Below are 18,378 nucleotides of genomic sequence, written 5' to 3'. Positions count from 1 at the left end.
TTGCTAGTAGCTTCCTTTAAACTGTTTCTTAAACAGTTTTAAATAGTCTTAAACAGACTGGAACTGTTTCTTAAATCTTATGTGAAATCTCATGTAACTCAGCATGAGACCCTGGCGGTAGCGGTTAAAAGTGTGTTACTTGTTATAGTTTGACTTGTTCTCGGTAGTTACACTATATAGTTTGAGGTTTAAAAAATAAGAACATTGTAGCAGGGGGAGTGTGTTTTGTGCCTAATGCTAGTTAGCTCAGAGCACCACTGAAAATGTTTTAGAGGCCTTTGGATCATTTACCTACTATTTTCAAAATAAAAGACATTTATTTTTCAACTTAGTAACAAAGTAAAGTTTATCTGTTATTTACCAGCAATGAGGTAAGCTTTATGTTATGTTTCCTACCTGTGTATTTCCAAACTCCCCACAGGTCGTGAGAAGATACATCCTGGGTTCCATCGTGGACAGTGAGAAAAGCTATGTAGATGCCCTGCAGAGGATTTTGGAGGTACCTGGTGTCATGTTATGGGCTATGTACATATTATATTAGTCTTTTCTCTGTATATTCTCTGGTTACATATATATGTTCATGTGTGAATGAACCATAAAATGCTCATTTGCAAGATCCAGGTATTATGTGAGATTGTCATCAGAAGTTTCCTGATTTGTGCGTGCTCTTCTGTCTTCCCTGAGGACAGCCTGTGCCGTCTCCCTGTTTCTTTGTCAGCAATACGAGAGGCCGCTGTGGGAGATGGAGCCGCGGGTGCTGAGCAAGAGGAAGCTCAGGCTGGTGTTCTACCGCATCAAGGAGGTCCTGCAGTGCCACTGCCTCTTCCAGATGGCACTGGCCAGCCGCGTGGCCGAGTGGGACTCCGTGGAGATGATCGGAGACGTCTTCGTGGCCTCGGTAACGGCACATGGGCAGTGGTGCCTTCCTGGAGGCCGTGCTGCTGACCCACCCTCTGGGGTTGGGATGCCTGGCACCCGGTGCCCACACTGTGGGCCCACAGGGAAAGCACAGGGGGATGTTGCCAGGAAGACCTGGAGAAACCCCCAGAGGCGCAGGGAGTGTCTGACACGTTTCAAACCTCAAGCCCTCCAGGGCCGTGGAGGCCGGGCTGTCTGGGGAGGCGTTTTGCTGGCAGCACTGCAGGCCTTCCCCCTTCGCCCTCCTGCCCCGGGGCCGCCACCTCCGCACTGCACCGTCCCTGCCTGGGGACAGCAGGCGGCGCCTGGTGGGAGATCTCCAGTGTGTTCCTCAAACTTGTACGCTGACCGAGGCCTTGTGCACATGCCGTCTGCCGGCCCCGCTGTGACACGGGATGTGGGGGATGCAGGCAGAAGGGTGGTCGCTCCTCGGAAACTGTCAGCTGCATTTCCCGTGGGCAGTTCTGAGTCCTTTTATCTTTGATCCGACATCTTTGTATCCGTTAATTTCCTATCTAGATGTGGAAGATCATGGATAAAACAGAATGAATTCTTTAGTTGATTTAAGACAGTAATTTAAGGCGATACCAAAGGGGATGCAAACATGAAAGTTTCATATGCTTAAGTGAATGTTGTAATGATGGAGGAAACCTTTTCCCTTTTTCTGTGTAATTCCCACTGTGCCTTGATGAAGTATATAAATTATAGGGTGCTTTGAACATAACATGGAAACAAAGTTCTTACTAAGATATTTGCACAATCCCCTTCAAGGATCTTTATGGAAAACAAACAAGAAATTTTGGACATATACTTTATAGCTGCATTTTCTATTTTATGTGTTACTGTCAACATTTACTCTATCCCTCCTCTTAAATATTTAACTTGGGAACATTAATTTAAATGGAAAAAACCCTCTTTAAACAAATACATAGCTTAGATGAAAGCATTCCTCTGTGGGCATCACACCAGATGTGTGCTTATGGGTCTTGTGGCCCCTCCTGGAGAATACGTGGGATTGGACACCAGCCGAGGGGCACATGTTTGCCTCTTGAAACCTTTGTGCTTTTGGGAAAACAGGACGGTGACCCCCAGGTCTGGGGAGGCAGGATGGGCCAATTTCCTCCTCCGTGAGCCCTCCCAGGGGTCAGGGTGGGGCAGCCTCCACAGTCGGGCTGCAGGACACTGTTCCCTGGAGGCGGGCTGCAGGGTGGGGATGGGCAGTTTAAAGCAGGTGTCTGCCGCCCTGTCTTCCTAACTGAAGCCTACCTGCCATGGTGCTGAGCAGCGACGCCTGAAGGTGCAGGGATCAGGAATAAGCCCAGCCAGCCCCGTGTGCAGTTCCTCACGTTTGCCTGTGGAAAGGAAATCGCACATGGTTGTAACAAAGTTTGTGCTGTGGAAGCATGACAGGGACTGAGAGATCGTAGGGCGGGTTTCTATCCTTGACCGTCTCCTGGGAAAGGGAGCATTTGGGCTTCAGGCATTACTGAGGTTTCTCAATTTTCTCCTCTGTTTCAGTTTTCTAAATCCATGGTGCTGGATGCTTACAGTGAATATGTGAATAATTTTAGCACAGCTGTGGCAATCCTCAAGAAAACGTGTGCTACGAAGCCTGCTTTCCTGGAATTTTTAAAGGTAAGCAGTTTTTTCTCCTCCTCATTTGGAATTTTAACACCCTCTGCTAATAGGTCCCAGGTCAGAATACTTGCTACTGAAATTTCACCAAGTCTTGCCTCTCACTGTGTGGTAATTTATTATGAAGATCTTAGTACCAACAGTGCCCTGCATGCTGGGTTGATGCTAGAAACAGAGGTGGTTTTTTAGTGGTTCCAGCTTTCTGAAAATAACCTTAATTTTTAATGTTTAATTCTAACCTTTGTTTCCTGACTTATCCTTAAGTGTGTGCGGGACAGACGGGAGAGCTGAGATCAGGCCCCCAACGCTGGTGCTTTTTGCTGCCTGTCCTTCGGCCTGACATTAGGGAGAACAGGGCGGGGCGTGTAGAGCTAGCTGGTTGGCGTCCTGGTGGTAGGATGGGTGGCAGGTGGCAGGTGCCTCCCCACGGTGGGGGGCAGCGGCTCTGTTCCTCCTCTGTCTGCGGGGAGGGGACCCCCAGGTGCCCAGCCAGGGAGGGCATCTCACGGAGTGTGGTGTAGATAAGCAGGAGCACGCACTGCTCCCCGGACCACGACGAGCTTCCCCCAGACGCTGTGGCCGCCTCGGACCCGAGCCTCGATCGCAGGAGGCCCCCACGGGCCTTGTGAGACTTTGAGCCAAGCCCCGATCTGTGCCTGGGCAGCTCCTGCCGCCCGTGTGCGCGAGCCCGGGAGAATCTTCCCAGCGGCGCTGCCGCTTAGGTCCAGACACTGCCCCCTTCTCCTGCCCAGTGTGCTGGCCGCTTAGGTGCACCCCGTCTTTGGGAGCTGTCACACTCTGTGGCCTTTCCACATCGCCATGTTTCTTTCTCTCAGGGGAAAGAAGACACAGGATGATTTAAAAATTCACTTCTCGGTTTTTTTGTGGTCCTGCGGGCACTGCAGAAACCAGAGCCGTCAGCAGAGGTGACGGCTGCCCCCAGCAAGGTCACCACCTGCCTGGGGGGCTGGGGGAGGCCATGCCGTCCCCCTCCTATCCCAGGACCCCGGTGTCGGGAGGCTGGAGACCCCACCCCAGGCTGTAAGTGACCCAGCCTGATGGCGCGGCTCCTACGGGGCGCAGGAAGGCGGCCTGGGAGGCCAGGCGGTGTCTGCCTGCAGGACGGAGCCCTCACCCAGATGTCCTGCCGTGGCCTCTGCTGGGACTCGGCCAGAACAGGCAGCGGAAACGCCGGTGTCCCCGCCCCCCCCACCCCCCCATTGAGCGCAGTCTCCGCAGGGACTCAGCCCAGCTGTGCCGGGCGGCCGCCTGGAAGGGCCTCGTGCGCTCTGCTTCTCCGACATTTTGCAGCTGTACTTGTTACATGGTTTCGATTCTCAGAAGGAACTCAATCCTTAGAGGAATAGACTTAATTCATAAGTGCACAAGTGCAGCCCGGCAGAGGTGGTTCTTAAAATAGCGAGTAAAAGAAATTCACGACTTCGAATCAGACACCAGCCGCAGCCTGCCGTGGACGTCAGTGGGGAGGGCGTGGCGTTGAGGTGTGAGGTGTGGCAGTGCATCCGGTGGGCGTCAGTGGAGGGTAGAGCCAGGGGTGACGTGCTGGCCAGCCTGTCGGCCCTTCCTGAACGTCTACGGGGTGAGTAGCGCCTGGAGGGGGTCCCCTGCCCCGAAATGTGAGCGAGCCCCGCTTCCCCGCAGCAGTGCGCGGAGTCGAGCCCGGACCGTGTCACGCTCTACGGCCTGATGATGAAGCCCATCCAGAGGTTCCCGCAGTTCATCCTGCTGCTCCAGGTGAGCCCGTCCGTCCTGCCCTCCCGCGGGGCATGAAGGCAGCCCCGCAGCTCGGCCCCGACCCCCTCCCTGTGCAGGCCCTGCAGCCGGCCCGGCGCCTCTGACGCCCCGCAAGTGGTGGTCCTCGGTCACCCCACTCCTGCCCAGCGGGAGACCGTGTTGTGGTTCCCCAACCCTTCCTGGGTTCAGTGATTTGCTGGAACAGCACACAGAGCCCAGGAAGGCGGTCACTTCCTTCACTGGGTGTGTATAAAGGACACAGCCCAGGAGCAGCCTGATGGAGGGGTGCAGGGGGAGGTGTGGTGAGCGGCCCCACCCCAGCACCTCCTGGCCCACCTGCGGGAAGCCCTCGGAGCCCTCACTAGGGGCTTCTGTGCTGTTCCATTGGGGTTTGGTGGGGGTGTCGTGGAGACATAATGATTCAATCACTGGCTGTTTGGTGATGGACTTGCTGTCCAGCCTCTGCCCCCCTGAGAGGTCAGAGTGGGGCTGAAGGTCTCCCACTGGACCCCATGGCCGGCCCCCTGGGCAGCAGCCCCTCAGAGGCTCTGCAGGGCCCAGCAGGAATCCGCCCCCCAGCGTAGCCTCGGCCGGTAGAGGGACTGGTCAGCAGTGATATGGATGCCCAGGTTCCCAGGTTTTGAAGCTGTGCCTATAACCAGAGTGGGGCAAAGGCCAAGTGTGTTCCTGTCTTACAGCACCAGTGCTGCGGTGCCTGGGGGGCTCCTGGACACGGACTCCAGGGCAGGCAGATGCCTGCCACCTCCTCCCATGGCCAGGGGCAGGTCCCACCTCAGCGGCACATGTGCCCCCTCTGTGTCCACCCCTCTGAGACCCTCTGCTCAGGCTTAGACAGATGGCACCAGTCGTTCACGGTCAGCAGGCCGCCCCAGGGATGGGGCAGAGCATGAAGAAGGGACTTCCCAGCGGGAAGAATTCTCAGTTCGATACATTTGTTTTGAACAGCAAAGCAGGTTTTCAGGGCGGATGTGAAGTCCGCTCCGGAAGGCCCCTCCATTGTGCACATTTGGCACTTACCTTCCTTGAGTGAACCGCCTGCCCTTTGTTTTGGGGGAGCCCACACTGGCCTCTCAGTGCCACCTGCTTCCTTTCCTAGAGAAATCAGAGGACTGGGCTTGGCTTGCCCGCCTGCCTCACCATCAGTAGTGAAGTTGTCCCTGGAAATCGCCTTCATGTGGGAAACACTGCAGAGTCCCCTTCCCTGGAGATTTGTATCTTTAGTAAGCAGCGCATCTGTGAGAAACGTGTACCTTTTAGTTAAAAATAGTCTCAAAATAGGAAAAAGTACACACATTCAAATAGTAATATTGTCATTTCCATGGTGAGTCCTTGAGGTCAGTTTTCTCTTTTTTCACTTATATGTTCTGATGTGCGTCCAGTTAACTTGTATGGGAGTATTAATAACAAAAGCTGCTTTTTTCCCGAAAATGAAAATATCCGGGAAATGCCCTTTATTCCTCCAGTTGACAAGTATCTGCCCTGCTGAGTGTGTGCGAGGCACCCCCAGGTCCTGCCGGCACACCCCGGCAGGAAGGACGCCTTCCTGGGCCGCGGAGGCTGTAGTTCCGCAGAGGCAAGGGCCGGGAGGCAGCCTGCTGTCGGCGTGCAGGGCAGGCTCCCCGGGGCCGCTGTGCGCTGTGACACTTCTTCCTTGGAAGAGGGACACGATTTGCCCGTGAGCCACGGCGTGGGCTCAGGCTCGAATGCTGGCGCCGTCAGGGACTGGTCAGCATGCTTCGCCCGTCCCTGGTCCCGTGTCCCCTCCAGGAACCGGGGGTAAGACCACAGCTGACGCTGGGTTTCTGTGACTTACCTGAATCGTTCCTTACTTCCAGTTTATCAAAACTGGATGTACTTCCAATCAGCATGGCAGTGTTTGGTTAAATGTTACAATGGCCCAGGTTTTCCCCAAAATACATTGTTAAATAGAAGGGATGGTCAGGGCCTTTGGGAACAGAGCTAAGGGAGGCTGGGTGGGGGCAGAGCCTCAGGCCCCTCCGTGCGTCCCCAGGGTCAGAAGATGGGCTCACCCTCTTCACGGCACGTGGGTCTCCTCGATTCTGGCCCTGCCGGCCCATGCGGGGCTTGTCACTCCTTGTAGTATGAGGGGGGTGTCAGGCTTCTGGGAGCCGGTCACCGTCCTTGGAGGTGGTGCAGCCAGAGAGCAGCTCTGACCGGCCCCGTGGTCTCCGGCTTGTCCCAACACAGAGGGTGCAGGGGGCCCCGGGACAGAGCAGCCGCTGCTGGGGACAGTGAGCACAGGATGCCGAGGGCTGCCTGCCCCAGCATTACCCCAGATTTATAATATTTGGTTCTTGTAAGAACTTCACACTTACTTATTTATTTTTTCTTACTTCTGCTCTCACACTTAAATTCACTGAGCAGGAATAGATAAAAACTCTTAAACTCAGGATTCCAGTCAAACACTAGACTCGAGCCATGGTGGAAGACTCCCGCCCAAGGAGACATGGCTGCTGCGTGCCCTCCACACTGCCTCTCTTGGGGTCGCTGAGGTCCGTTCAGGCCACTGCCTGCCACCTGCTGGGGACCCCCGAGACTCCCGAGAATTTCCACACGGGTGCATCGTTCCCCTGCAGCAGAAAACAGCCTTCACCTTGGCCCGCAATGGAGCCCTGGACCCGAGCTGCCAGCAGATGTGTGAGCGGGTGTCACCCTCAGGGCCTTCGGACCTCCGCATGCTTTGGCTGCCTGCAGCCACTGGGGAGGCTCAGCCAGCACAGGTCCAGGTCACTAGGGAACACCCAGCTGGAGTCAGACACCCGCAGTTTCTGCGCCTGGGATAATTGTGTGGATGTGCCCAAGGAGCCCGCCTGCCCCGTGAAGATGCTCCTGGAGCCACTAGGGGGAGGGACAAGCTGGAGGGCAGGGCTGGCGCTGGCCTGACCCCTGAGCTGTGCTGCGTCCGTGTGTGGGGAGGGCGGGCAGAGGACCCATGTGCACATCCACCCCTGCCTCTCCTGGTCCCCCTGAGCCGCCCCAGGGTCCTGGTACCTGTAGCTGCTTTGACCCTACAGCCATCCCAGAACCTAAAGTAAAGCCGAGGTGCCCCTGGCTGTCCTGGGCCTGCTCGTGTCTAACACGTGGTCCCCCGGAAACCCGGTCTTTCTGCATCCCAGCCACTGTTTCTCACTGCGTTGCACCAGAACAAGTCCTTCCCTGTGTTCCTTCCACGGTCCGTTCTGGCAGCTGGTGGTGCCTCCTGCGCTCTGCCTGCCTGCCTGGCTTCCGGGTGTGTGGTGGTGCCCTGCATGGCACTAAGGACATGGTGTCAGCACCAAAATTCATCTGAAGATGATTTGTTTTGCCTTGATGGGATTTGTTGTGATCCATAGGGAAAAAGTGTTTAAAATAGTCTGTGTTACTTATACAAACTGAAACTGTTTCATAGTTTGTACTGTGTCTTTCTCTGATCAAGAGCAGCAGGTCAGAAATGCCAGGGCAGTTACCGAAGCTGAGCAGCCTTAGTGCAGCAGGCATGGGAGGCGTGAGGCAGGTGGGCCCGCTGGTCTGTGGGGTCTTAGCAGCCACATTTGCAACTTAAACAAACATCTGTCTGCTGTCCATGTGAGCTGGTAGAACAGCACAAGCCCCTGGCAAAAGGTGCTGATATCACTTGGGTGCCACCCTCAAAGGCTCCCTCTGTGTCTGACATGCGATGCTGTTTTACTGGGGACCATGTCATAGCCACATGCCATGCCGCCTCCCTCCCAGCTCCTCACTCCTCTGACCTATTGTGGGGGGCAGAGAGGGGTCCAGTCCCTCTCAGTGTGGGGGCACAGTCACCGTAGAGACCCTGCTGCGTGATGCAGAGCCGTGGGCATAGCGGCCGGCAGGGCCACCACATGGCACAGCTCGTATTTGGAACCCATCCGCCGGACCCATCTTGGGTCTGTTGGTCCAATTCAAATAGAGAAAAACAGTCTCATTATTTTGAACATACTTACAGAGAGCAGAATGCATCTAAGATTGTGGCATGTTCATATTTACAGTGTCCTTTATCGGAAAATGCTATTTTTTCCATAGCAGGGCTGTTTAATAGCTCAATTTTGGTGTTGCAAGTGAGCTGTTGAAATGTTCAGCCAAATTGTGACTCACTCAGAGTGTCATCCTTCCCCACGGGCTGGTTTTAGTCCTCCCCGGAGGTGGCAGTGCACCGCCATCCATCAGCTGCCCACGTATGAGCAGCAGGTGTGGAGGGAGGCCTGCACGTGCTAACCGCCTCCTTTCCCGACACGGGAAGTCACGCGTCTCCCATTGTACCTTGTCTCCCCAAAAGGACATGTTGCGGAACACGTCCAAAGGACATCCTGACCGGCTGCCTCTCCAGATGGCGCTGACCGAGCTTGAGACCTTAGCGGAGAAGCTTAATGAGAGGAAGCGAGCTGCTGACCAGCGCTGCGAGGTCAAGCAGATAGCAAAGGCCGCCAACGAGAGATACCTGAACAAGGTGGAGGGGGTGTTTCCTGCTCGGGCCGAAGCCGTGTTTGCTCTCTGTGCCAGTCTGCCTCCGTCGTTCTGCCGCTTACCCTCACCTTTTGGGACCTTTGGAATGGTTCCCTGGGCCCAGGGTTCTTACGCGGGAGGGTCACTGATCCCGGGGGCTACAGAAGCTTCATGGTCTGTGTGCATTTGCTCAGGAGAGGGGTTACAGGTGCATTAGACCTCCGTGTGGGTCCGGGGCTCTAAAGAGGGTAAGAGCAACTCTTTCAGCTCATTTTACTTTCAAAATGAAGCATTTCACGTTAGATAGTCATGATGAAAACATAAGGTATCTATCTACATGTTTATCTGTGCCCATGTGTGCGGGGATCAGCTGTGCTTATGGAAAAAGTGATGAAAAATGCATTTTGAAAGCAGCTCTTTGCAAAGCTGTATTTCAGCTTTATACTTACAAAGCCATCTTCCTGCGGCAATAACCTGTTTTTGTGTAGACTTTACCATGTTTGTTTATGGCCCAGGTCACAGGAAGAGGTTAATTGACTTGAGCTGTGTTAAATGATTACATATAAACTCATTTTTGCTCGGCTTCCCTTTTGTTTTTGTCAGTAGGGGTCATTTTGTACTGCGCAGTGACATTCAGCAATTTAACTACAAGAACTTCATTATAACACATTTTAAGCAACGTTTTCCCTGATTCCCCACATGGTTCATATAGAAATTTTTATTTAGATAATTTTATAAGTAGAAAGTTCTATTCAGTGATAGTTTATGTTGAAAATCATGCTTCCTGTGGCATTTGAATCTTTGAAAACCCGGGCAGCGCAGAGCAAGCTCAGAGGCGTACCGAGAGGCGGTCGCGCATCACTTGCTGTTAGTGTCACTGCATGCAGCCTGCGTTCCTGCGGCGTCAGGAAAGTGGGCAGTGGAATGAGCTAGCCACTGTAGGTTTGGGGCTAGAAGGTGGCAGGGATCATCGGGGCTAAGGATTCCAGATTTTCTCTTGGGCTAAATTGTTACAAGTCTGACTTCTATATGACTTACACTGTTTTACTGATAACACAAAGCATCTTTCCAAAGAACCAAGGTATTTGTATACCTTGTGAAATAAAGTAAGGCAGGCCACAGAAGTTAAGATGTTTTCTTAATTATGCCATCCTTTGGGAAAAGTGAAATTCATCACTCTCACTTAATACACATTCTGGTTGGGACGGTTTATGAAGTGGGTTGGTGGCCCGCTGTGTGATGAGTGTCGGGAGCATTTATTCAGAGAGGCTGTAGGTCAAGCAGCAGGCACGCACGGAGCAGCCCTCACTCCCTGAATCAGCCTCGGCCATGGGCAATGTGCTTACAAGGGGAAGCAGGGTTCCTTCACTGTTTACAGTAACTGCAAACAGTGTCTGTAAAACATTTCATAAAAGCCACTTTCTGAACTGTGTACGGTGCTCACGTGCAGAGGGGTATGAGAACATGGATTCTCTTTAAAGGGAGAACGTCTGTAAAGCCTTGGTGCTCTGTGTGTATAATTTGCGAGAGTCTCTCCTCACACTTTCTCTGTTTTTGGTCAACTCGGTTGTGGCAACTGTGTCAATGTGACTTTGAATGTCCAGCTTCTCAGCAGCGGCAATCGACACCTCGTGCGATCTGATGACATGATAGAAACCGTTTACAATGACAGAGGAGAAATTGTCAAGACCAAAGAACGCCGGCTCTTCATGTTAAATGACGTGCTCGTGTGCGCCACGGTCAGCGCTCGGTGAGCCCACGATTGATTCCCTGGAGCGGCCCTGTGAGCATGGTGATACCCTGTGGAGCAGAAGGCCTCTGGGGCACTGTGGCAGGTTGAGCTGTGTCCTGTAGTGCCAGGGGCTGCCGGCTGGCTGTGTCAACCACTAAAGCTCGGGCGTTTGGGGAACTCTTGTGTCTGCACCAGCGTCCCCGCTCACCAGCCTCTGTACTGGGGTGCGGCCCCCGCAGGTGTGGGGGTGAGAGGCAGGGCTCACCTGGGCCAGGGTAGTTGGAGCCGAGCCAGCTCCCCTTACCGGGACATGGGAAACCAGTCTCGCTGGCCTCAGGCCCCACCGCCTCAGGTCACAATGGGACTGTGACAGCTCCGCAAGGACCCCCTGCAAGGTGGGGCCTGCAGCCCAGTGCCTGGGGGTCATGCACTGCCTGTGATGAAGCCTGGAGAATGCACCCAGTTTGCCGACCCCCTGTGCAGAGCCCCGTGTGTGGGTCACATCGGTAGCCTGGCCTCCTCCCGGGGTGCGGTCGCCCTCTGAGCCCGGGGCAGCCGTGCACTGGTGGTCGCTGAGCGGTGGGGCCTTGCCAGTCACGTGGGTGCTGGGCCAGCCTAGTTGTCCTGTTAGGGGTGTGACGGGCCACAGAGGGTTTAGGGCAAGTGCTGCCAGGCCTTCCTGCGCCTGCCGTCCCGTGTCATGAGGAAGGTGCTGTGGGGTGCAGACTGGTGTGGGTAGCCAGGTGGTGTCCAGGCGCCCCCTTTCCAGGTGACACCTGTAGTTGTCCCTGTGGACATGTGGGCATGAAGGATAGGGTTGTGGGTGTGAAGCTCTGTAGACTGCTCGGTCTCACGCACACGTGGGCATCCCTTGTCCAGGGCTTTCTTGTTCATGATGGGCCTTCATCCTAGTGAAGCGGGACATGGCCTCTGCTTAAGTTGCCTCAGCATCCAGGCAGGTGGCCCAGATACGCACTCCGCCAGGGGGCCCGGTGGAGGCCCAGCCTTGTGATTTGGTTCTTTTGAAATTTTACTTAGGGTTCAGTTTTTCAGACTGGCAGAAATGACGTACTTTCAGGATGAATCGTGTGTGCATTAGTTGGACCGATATTGCTGTGCTCACCCCCCGTGTGGTTCTTAGAGTAACGGCCTGGCGAGGCCCAGATCCCCGGATCCCCGTCCAGCACGTGACGTGCATGATGACAGACACTTTGTGTCCCGCGTGCACGCTGTCAGTGGCCCTTCTGGGGCCGCAGCGAGGGCCCCTGGGGTCAGGCCGAAATGTCCGAGCAGCCCCCTTGGACGCCTTTGAGGCCTCTGAGGACGTCAGGGTCCCAGCGCTCTGTAGGAATGATGACTTTGGGTTCAAATGGGCCAGAGGTTTTTGGTGCGAGTTCCTGGGCACCCCCTTTCCGACGGAAAGCACACCCCAAAGTGTAGGCCACTCGAGATGCACCTGTCACTGCCTCCATCCCTGCCCACGTGCTCTGGAAGCTCAAGTGTGACACCCGTATCAGAGGGACTTGGGTGGTTCGGGAGTGAATTGGCTCTGTAAGTCAGGTTTTCAGCTTTAGGCACAGCACCCAGCTTTATGTTATTCCTGTCCACGCTTTGTTTCTAAAAAGTTAATATTGAGGAAAAGCTTCGGGGTGCGGGTACCCCTGCTTCCCAGGCACCCAGAGGACCTGAGGGGTGGGCACCCCTGCTTCCTGGGCATCTGGAGGACCTGTGGGGCAGGCACCCCTGCTCTCTGGGCAGACGACATGTAATTGTTCTTGAAGTAACAGTTTTTGCTTGTTTCAGCTCCACACATGACAGCGGTGCTCTGACGTCAACCTGCCAGAGGTATTTGTTAAAGTGGAGTGTTCCTCTTGGACACGTAGAAGTGATAGAATACAGCAGCAACGAGGGCGCGGGAGAGAGCAGTAGGTGTCCCCCTGTGCACCTCGCTGAGAGCCTGGCCAAGCCAAGTAAGTGACAGTTCTACTAATGTGTCCACGCCGGCCCCTGGCTCATTCCTCTGCCTGTAACACCAGAAGGATCCCAGCCAAATGGTGCATCTGTGGGATGGCCAGGCTCGGAGTCTGTCCCACGCTGGCTGGCAGACAGAGGCTGACACACCACACTGGTTGCCGATCTCCAAGCTGGCCCCATGGTGGCAGTGTGGGCAGCTCCCAGTCCCCCACACGTATGCAGGGCCCCGGCTCTGACTTCTGCCCCTCATTTCCAGAGCACTGGGCACCGCTCCTCTTTGCAGAGCATGTGGACAGGGTCCTCTGTGCCGCCAGCCAGCTCACAGCGCCCTCCTGCTGCAGGCCCCACAGCTAAAAAGAGAGTAGGGGTCAGGGGCTTTGGGAATGCATCAACAGCTGCGTGATGTTTACGGGTATTACTAAGCATCCTCAGACTACAGGTTATAATGAGTGATCATCATTAGCCTCTCTCTTCTTTTCCTTCTTTTTAAATCCACATAAAGCCTGGCTGAGTGCATTTGCTCTCTGGCCTGTGCCCCTGAGTTGTGGACCATGTAAATACAGTGCGTGGGAACTGTCAGTAGATCTTTTTATACATGATGTGCCTGTATATTAAATATTCATAATGATGTAAATATACTCAGTAACCCTTAAGATTATTTTGTTTCTGACACATTCAGAAGAAGGCATCTTTTAAAGCCTTTTACATTTCCAACTGAATATATAAATACATTTGGATATACAAGAACATGACATAATCTTAGGTCTAATCTGCCATAAGATCGTTTATTCTCATTTGTGTAATGTTTGTGGTCATCCCGTTTGGCCCGCTGCCTAGTAAACTCGTCCGTCCAGCATGTTACTATCGATCTTACCCTTGAGTTGATGACTGACTCACACCCCTTGTTAATGTAATGTACAGTCCCCACTAATTATCAAAATACCACACTGGGTCCATATTTTTGAGGAGGGTCCCCCGGAGGTGTGGTGTGGAGAGGAGAGCAGGGTGCAGTGGTCTCTGATGCAGGTCATATAGATTTTACTCAATGTGAATGACTTGCTTCTTGGAAGTTATTAAAGATGCAACTTAAATTATCCAGCAGAAATTATTGCAGATCATACCTAAGTGTTGGTTTTGTGAACCAAAAAAATGCCTGTGTGCATTCTGTAACGGTAGCCAATCTTAAAATGTGTCTGCGGCCAGACTGCGTCCTTGCGGTCAAGCCTGCTAAAGCCGGCTCTGCGTGGCGGCACCACGTCCGATAGGCGGCACCACGCTGCCTTGCTCACCTTTCTGTTCACGACTTACTGCTGAGCTGACTTGGGACGAGGTGCAGAGCAGTCGGCGATATCAAAACGCGTGAAGGGGATGGCCCGGCCTGAGCGGCCACGTGGAAGGCAGAGCCCGGTGGGTGTCCTGGCGCTCTCCGTGCCACTGTGGGCTCCCCAGCCTCGGCTGGTGGGTACATAGCTCTGGTCACCAATGACAGGACGCGCATCGCTATGGGAGTAACACTCACTTTTTCTCCGTGCTGACTTTAAGAACTTCGTTGTTGGTTCCTAAGTTCCAGAGACATTGGATAATAGCCGAAACACACATGATCGTATTCTGCAGACCGGCCAAGACCTCGCCTCACGTCTCTGTAAGCAGCAAGGCCATGGCCACCGTGGAGGCAGGGTTTTGGGGAGCAGCCTTTTGCATGTTGTGGTGGGCAGAGAGTGTAAGTGACAGACTTGTTCTGCCATCAATAGAAATTTCTTCTCCCTTTTCTGGATGGAGCTCAAACCTTAGGCAGACCATCCATTCTCCACCTGTCCCTGCCTTTGACGGAGGTGTGTGTGCCTTTCAGTGTGATTATTATAATAACTTTATTTTAAGATATTAAAATACCGGTAACTTAATGAGTATGTGAGGAACTTTATCTAAAATCAGCTCTTTCTGAAATGGGTTCATTCCTGCTTTGTGAATCTTGTAACCTTCGTCGTTTCCAGTACAGCTCTATAGCCGGGCATGCACAGGTGCTCAAGAAGTGTTTGTGAGTGAATGAAAAGGAAAGGAAAATGGAATCACCAGTCCCTGTTAAATGTCTAATTAAACCACGTCTTCCTACCTCCTGCTGGTCGAAGGCCTGTCCCAGGCCAAACACCGTGTCCTGGGATTCCCAGATGAAGGCGGCCTGAGGTGCCCAAGGCCCAGGGCAGTAGGGCACCAGGGTCAGTGCACCCTGGTAGGACAAGGCAGGCGCTTTGGGAGACCAGCAGGGGGTGACTCCCGCAAAGCAGGTGCCTTTGAAGTGGGTTTAAAGGAGGAGGAGTTCACTGGATGTAGAGTTGGGGTACATAGATAGGTCAATTGATTCACTCATTCATTCAGGGATACTTACCTGACACCTCGCTGGGGACACAGAAGGGAGTGTGTGCGTCCAGGGGTGACGAGCATGTGAGTGTACAGAACCTGGAGCCTCCACAGCCTGTGGCTGTGCCTCCAGGTCTGGGGGTCCCGTGGCTGTGTCTCCACGGGAACCGGCTCCACGCCAGGAATGTGAGACTGGAGAGGCTGCCGGGTAACCACTGTGAGAAGTGAACTGCTCTGCCCTGGCTGTGTGGCTGACAGGACTTCTGAGTCCAGAGGAGAGACCGGGCTGCCTGGGAGACATGCCGTGCAGACTCGAGAACCTGAGAAGGCGCTTCAGAGACCGTGGGGCCTCATTCCTGTGACCCCCTTACCCTGTGGTGTCGGTAACGCAGGAGGTGGGTGCCTGAGGCCAGGGGAAGGAGGCGGGCATTGGTCCTCTCAGGGAGCCCTCTGTCTCTGGGAATAAAGAGGGCAGAGTGAAGGTGCCTGGGGGGTGGTGCAGCCTCGCCAGGGGACATGCCGCCTGCCTCGTCATCCCATCAGCAGGTTGTGGTGGCAGGAGGGAGGGGTGGGCGCTGTCCTGACTGGGCTCCGGGTGGGGATGGGGTTGTGTTCTCAGGCCATGTGTCCCCTGAAGGGCACTTTGCGGGGTCTCTGCCCATCCTGGTGGTCAAGTGCCTAGAAGTATCATTCAGTAACCTCCGTACTGTGATGGGCATGTTATTTTTTAAGTGTTTGTTTTTACTATGGCAGTCCCATGAAATGCAGCCTGCCCATTTTACGTGACAGTGGTGTTACCTTGGGCATGCCAGTGGGCGGACAGTGCTGAGGGCTGACCTGGGGTCCCGAGCACACAGGGCAGTGGGAGCAGGTGGCCTGGGGGTGCACCTGTGTGGACCTCAGCTCCTTGGCTTCCCTGTCCACAGAGTGGGTCCACATTTCAGCTCAGAGGGAAGAGGGATGTGGAGTCAGTGGCCTGAAAAATGCCTTCTGGATTAAAGTAACTTCTTTGAGCAAACTAACATTTGCTAATTCTGTGTGTGTGGGAAGACTGAATGCAGTCCGAGTGCCCTGGGGCGAGTCTCCCTGGGGGTGGAGTGTGCCGTCCTGCATGCAGAGTCCTGACGCTCAGGACACCCTCACGGCCCAGTTGGACGGGCCCAGGAGCTGTCCTGCTCTGTCCGGTCCATCAGGATGGTGGATCGTCTGTTAGGGACAGGCGCTGAGCTGGTCTCGGTGGCGTCGTGTCCTTAATATCGCTCTCATGAGCGCCGGGCTGCAGCTGGCGAGTCTGTTACTGCCAAGGCAGTGGGACTGTGCCTCCCGTGGGTCGCTGTTTGGCTGGGCTGCCCAGCAGTCTTGCTGTTCATGAGTGGCTCCAGATTCAGCCTACGTGCTTTCCTTCCTCCTGAGTCTCCTGCATTTGTCATCCTTGAATGATTTTGAGAAGCGTTAGAATTCTTGTGCTCAGTCGATGCTCATATGACTCTTCTGCTGTTTGAATGACTGTTCTGAAATTCAGTATTGGTAAGATTGGCCTGTTATTCAGCATTAAAGGCAGAGTGTGGGTGTCACTGCCTAGCAACCACGGCCTGTGGGCGCCAGAGCAGCCGCCCTCGATGGGCCCAGGGGGCGCACACGCGGGGAGAGAACGGGGGTGTGTAGAGAGCGTGAAGGCCAGCCAGTCAGCTGGTCTGGCCTGGTCCCCTCCGTCCCCAGGTGCTTGCCGGGTGCCCCTCATGCTGAAGTCTCGTGACAATGTCTGGAGCTGCTCCTGTGTGTGGCTCTGGGGGGAGGGCTGTGGCAGTGGCTTGGGGACATGGCACAGGAGATGGTAGTTGTCCTGATAAAGGTAATAAGCAGGATGAGATGTGCATATCCTTAAGTCCTGAGGAGGGTCCAGGAGGGAGATGGCGGGGTCGGCGGGGACAGCAGGTCCGGGTCCTCGGCCAAGGGCAGGATGTGGAGGGAGGTTCGGGCCAGAATTGACACAGCTAAACACAAAACAAAGCCCAAAGAATGACCCCAAGGCAGGCATCTGTGTGGAAGGAGGGTGTCTGAGGTTCTAGGGGAACGGGCGCTTGGCCGAGAGGTGCCAGCAAGTAGGCGCAAGGCCCAGCTGACCCTCCTGAGGTAGAGGCCCAGCAGGAAACCCAGCGCTCTGCTTCCAGGGGCTGCACCACTGTCCGCTCCCCTCAGGAGCAGTAGGGCCGGAGCGCTGGGCCTGGTCCTCATCACCATCCCCTGGCCGACGCTGCAGGCGCCTGCAGAAGGCCTCACCCCAGGCTGTGCCGGTGCCGGGAACTCGCTCCAGCCAGTGTGGGGCTCCTCTGCCACCCCCCCGGGGCGCAGCCCCTGCCCTCCCCAGCCTGTTCCCTTTCCCACTGCATCTCCCACCTGTGCATCTCCGTGGACAGCTAGGCCCGGCAGCCCCTGCAGGGACAGTGCCGTGGTTCCCCAGGTTTCCGCTTCCCGAACCCGGGCCAAAGGAGGTATGCAGGAGGCAGCTCTGTGCTAGTTTTGTAAGCCCAAGATCATTTCAAATTAGAGGTTAGGAAAGCAAAAACTACTAAATGCTTGAAAACATCTACTTTTTAAAGATTACCAGTCAACTAGAATTTATTTTAGTGTTTCCTACCCATAAGCAGCTGGGAGCGAACACAACTTCAGGCCAGTGCGCCTCCATTTGCTCGTTTGCAGGCAGAGCCTACATGGGGCCCGGGCAGCTGTACCAGGACTTACAGAACCTGCTGCACGACTTAAATGTGGTTGGCCAGATGGCACAGCTGATCGGGACCCTGAGAGGGAACTACCAGGTAACAGCCCAGGCCCCTCGGGGTGGAATTCCCCAGTCATTGTGGGCACGTGGGTGCTTCCACGTTCTACTGCAAGTGAGAAATGACACGGCTAAGACTAGGTCTGATGTGTGTTCTCCCTGGTGTCGAGTGAGGCGGGACACCTCAGTGTCACTTCCCTCTTGTGGGCAGACCCGAGCTGCTGCATCAGAAGCGCCCTGGCCGAGCCCAGCAGCCTGTCCCCCAGGGCCGCGTCCTTGTGATGGGACACGGGCATCGCTGTGTCTCCTGCTCTTCCGTCCTTGGGACGGTCCTGGCTTATTGACACTTTAAGATGTGCTTACATATTTCCTTTGTAGAATTTAAACCAGGCAGTAGCCCACGACTGGACATCGGGTTTGCAGAGACTTATTTTGAAGAAAGAAGAGGAAATCAGAGCCGCCGACTGCTGCCGAATTCAGTTACAGCTGCCGGGGAAACAGGACAAGTAGGTAGAGACCTTACCCCAGCACAGCGCCAGGGAAATGGCTCGTCACCGTGAGGGCATGTGGGGACTCACAGGGCGGGGCCCGCGCGGTAAAGTGACGCTCTCCTCTCCCGGCAGGTCTGGGCGGCCCACGTTCTTCACGGCTGTGTTCAGTACGTTCACCCCTGCCATCAAGGAGTCCTGGATCAGCACCCTGCAGATGGCCAAGCTCGCCCTCGGTAAGACCGGCCACCAGCTGGCAC

General features: G+C 54.8%; 1 protein-coding gene across 5 annotated transcripts in view; it reads left to right on the top strand.

Annotated features, from left to right (window-relative positions):
- Window positions 1-18,378, top strand: part of ARHGEF10 (Rho guanine nucleotide exchange factor 10) — an 80,801-nt gene that overhangs the window by 46,404 nt on the left and 16,019 nt on the right. For 4 of the 5 annotated variants that reach the window (XM_073219241.1, XM_073219238.1, XM_017674128.3 and 1 more), the window contains 10 exons: window positions 422-499; window positions 719-898; window positions 2,437-2,553; window positions 4,216-4,308; window positions 8,627-8,797; window positions 10,398-10,543; window positions 12,329-12,495; window positions 17,555-17,670; window positions 18,009-18,136; window positions 18,254-18,354. In XM_073219241.1, the coding sequence (XP_073075342.1) occupies window positions 422-499; window positions 719-898; window positions 2,437-2,553; window positions 4,216-4,308; window positions 8,627-8,797; window positions 10,398-10,543; window positions 12,329-12,495; window positions 17,555-17,670; window positions 18,009-18,136; window positions 18,254-18,354 (1,297 nt within the window). The remainder of the gene's footprint in view (window positions 1-421; window positions 500-718; window positions 899-2,436; window positions 2,554-4,215; window positions 4,309-8,626; window positions 8,798-10,397; window positions 10,544-12,328; window positions 12,496-17,554; window positions 17,671-18,008; window positions 18,137-18,253; window positions 18,355-18,378) is intronic. The other variant, XM_073219240.1, reaches the window with a different exon arrangement.

Source organism: Manis javanica, chromosome 12, assembly GCF_040802235.1.
Source record: "Manis javanica isolate MJ-LG chromosome 12, MJ_LKY, whole genome shotgun sequence".
Classification (NCBI taxonomy): domain Eukaryota; kingdom Metazoa; phylum Chordata; class Mammalia; order Pholidota; family Manidae; genus Manis; species Manis javanica.
Note: the sequence above shows the minus strand (reverse complement) of the source record. Positions and strands in the feature narration are given on the sequence as shown.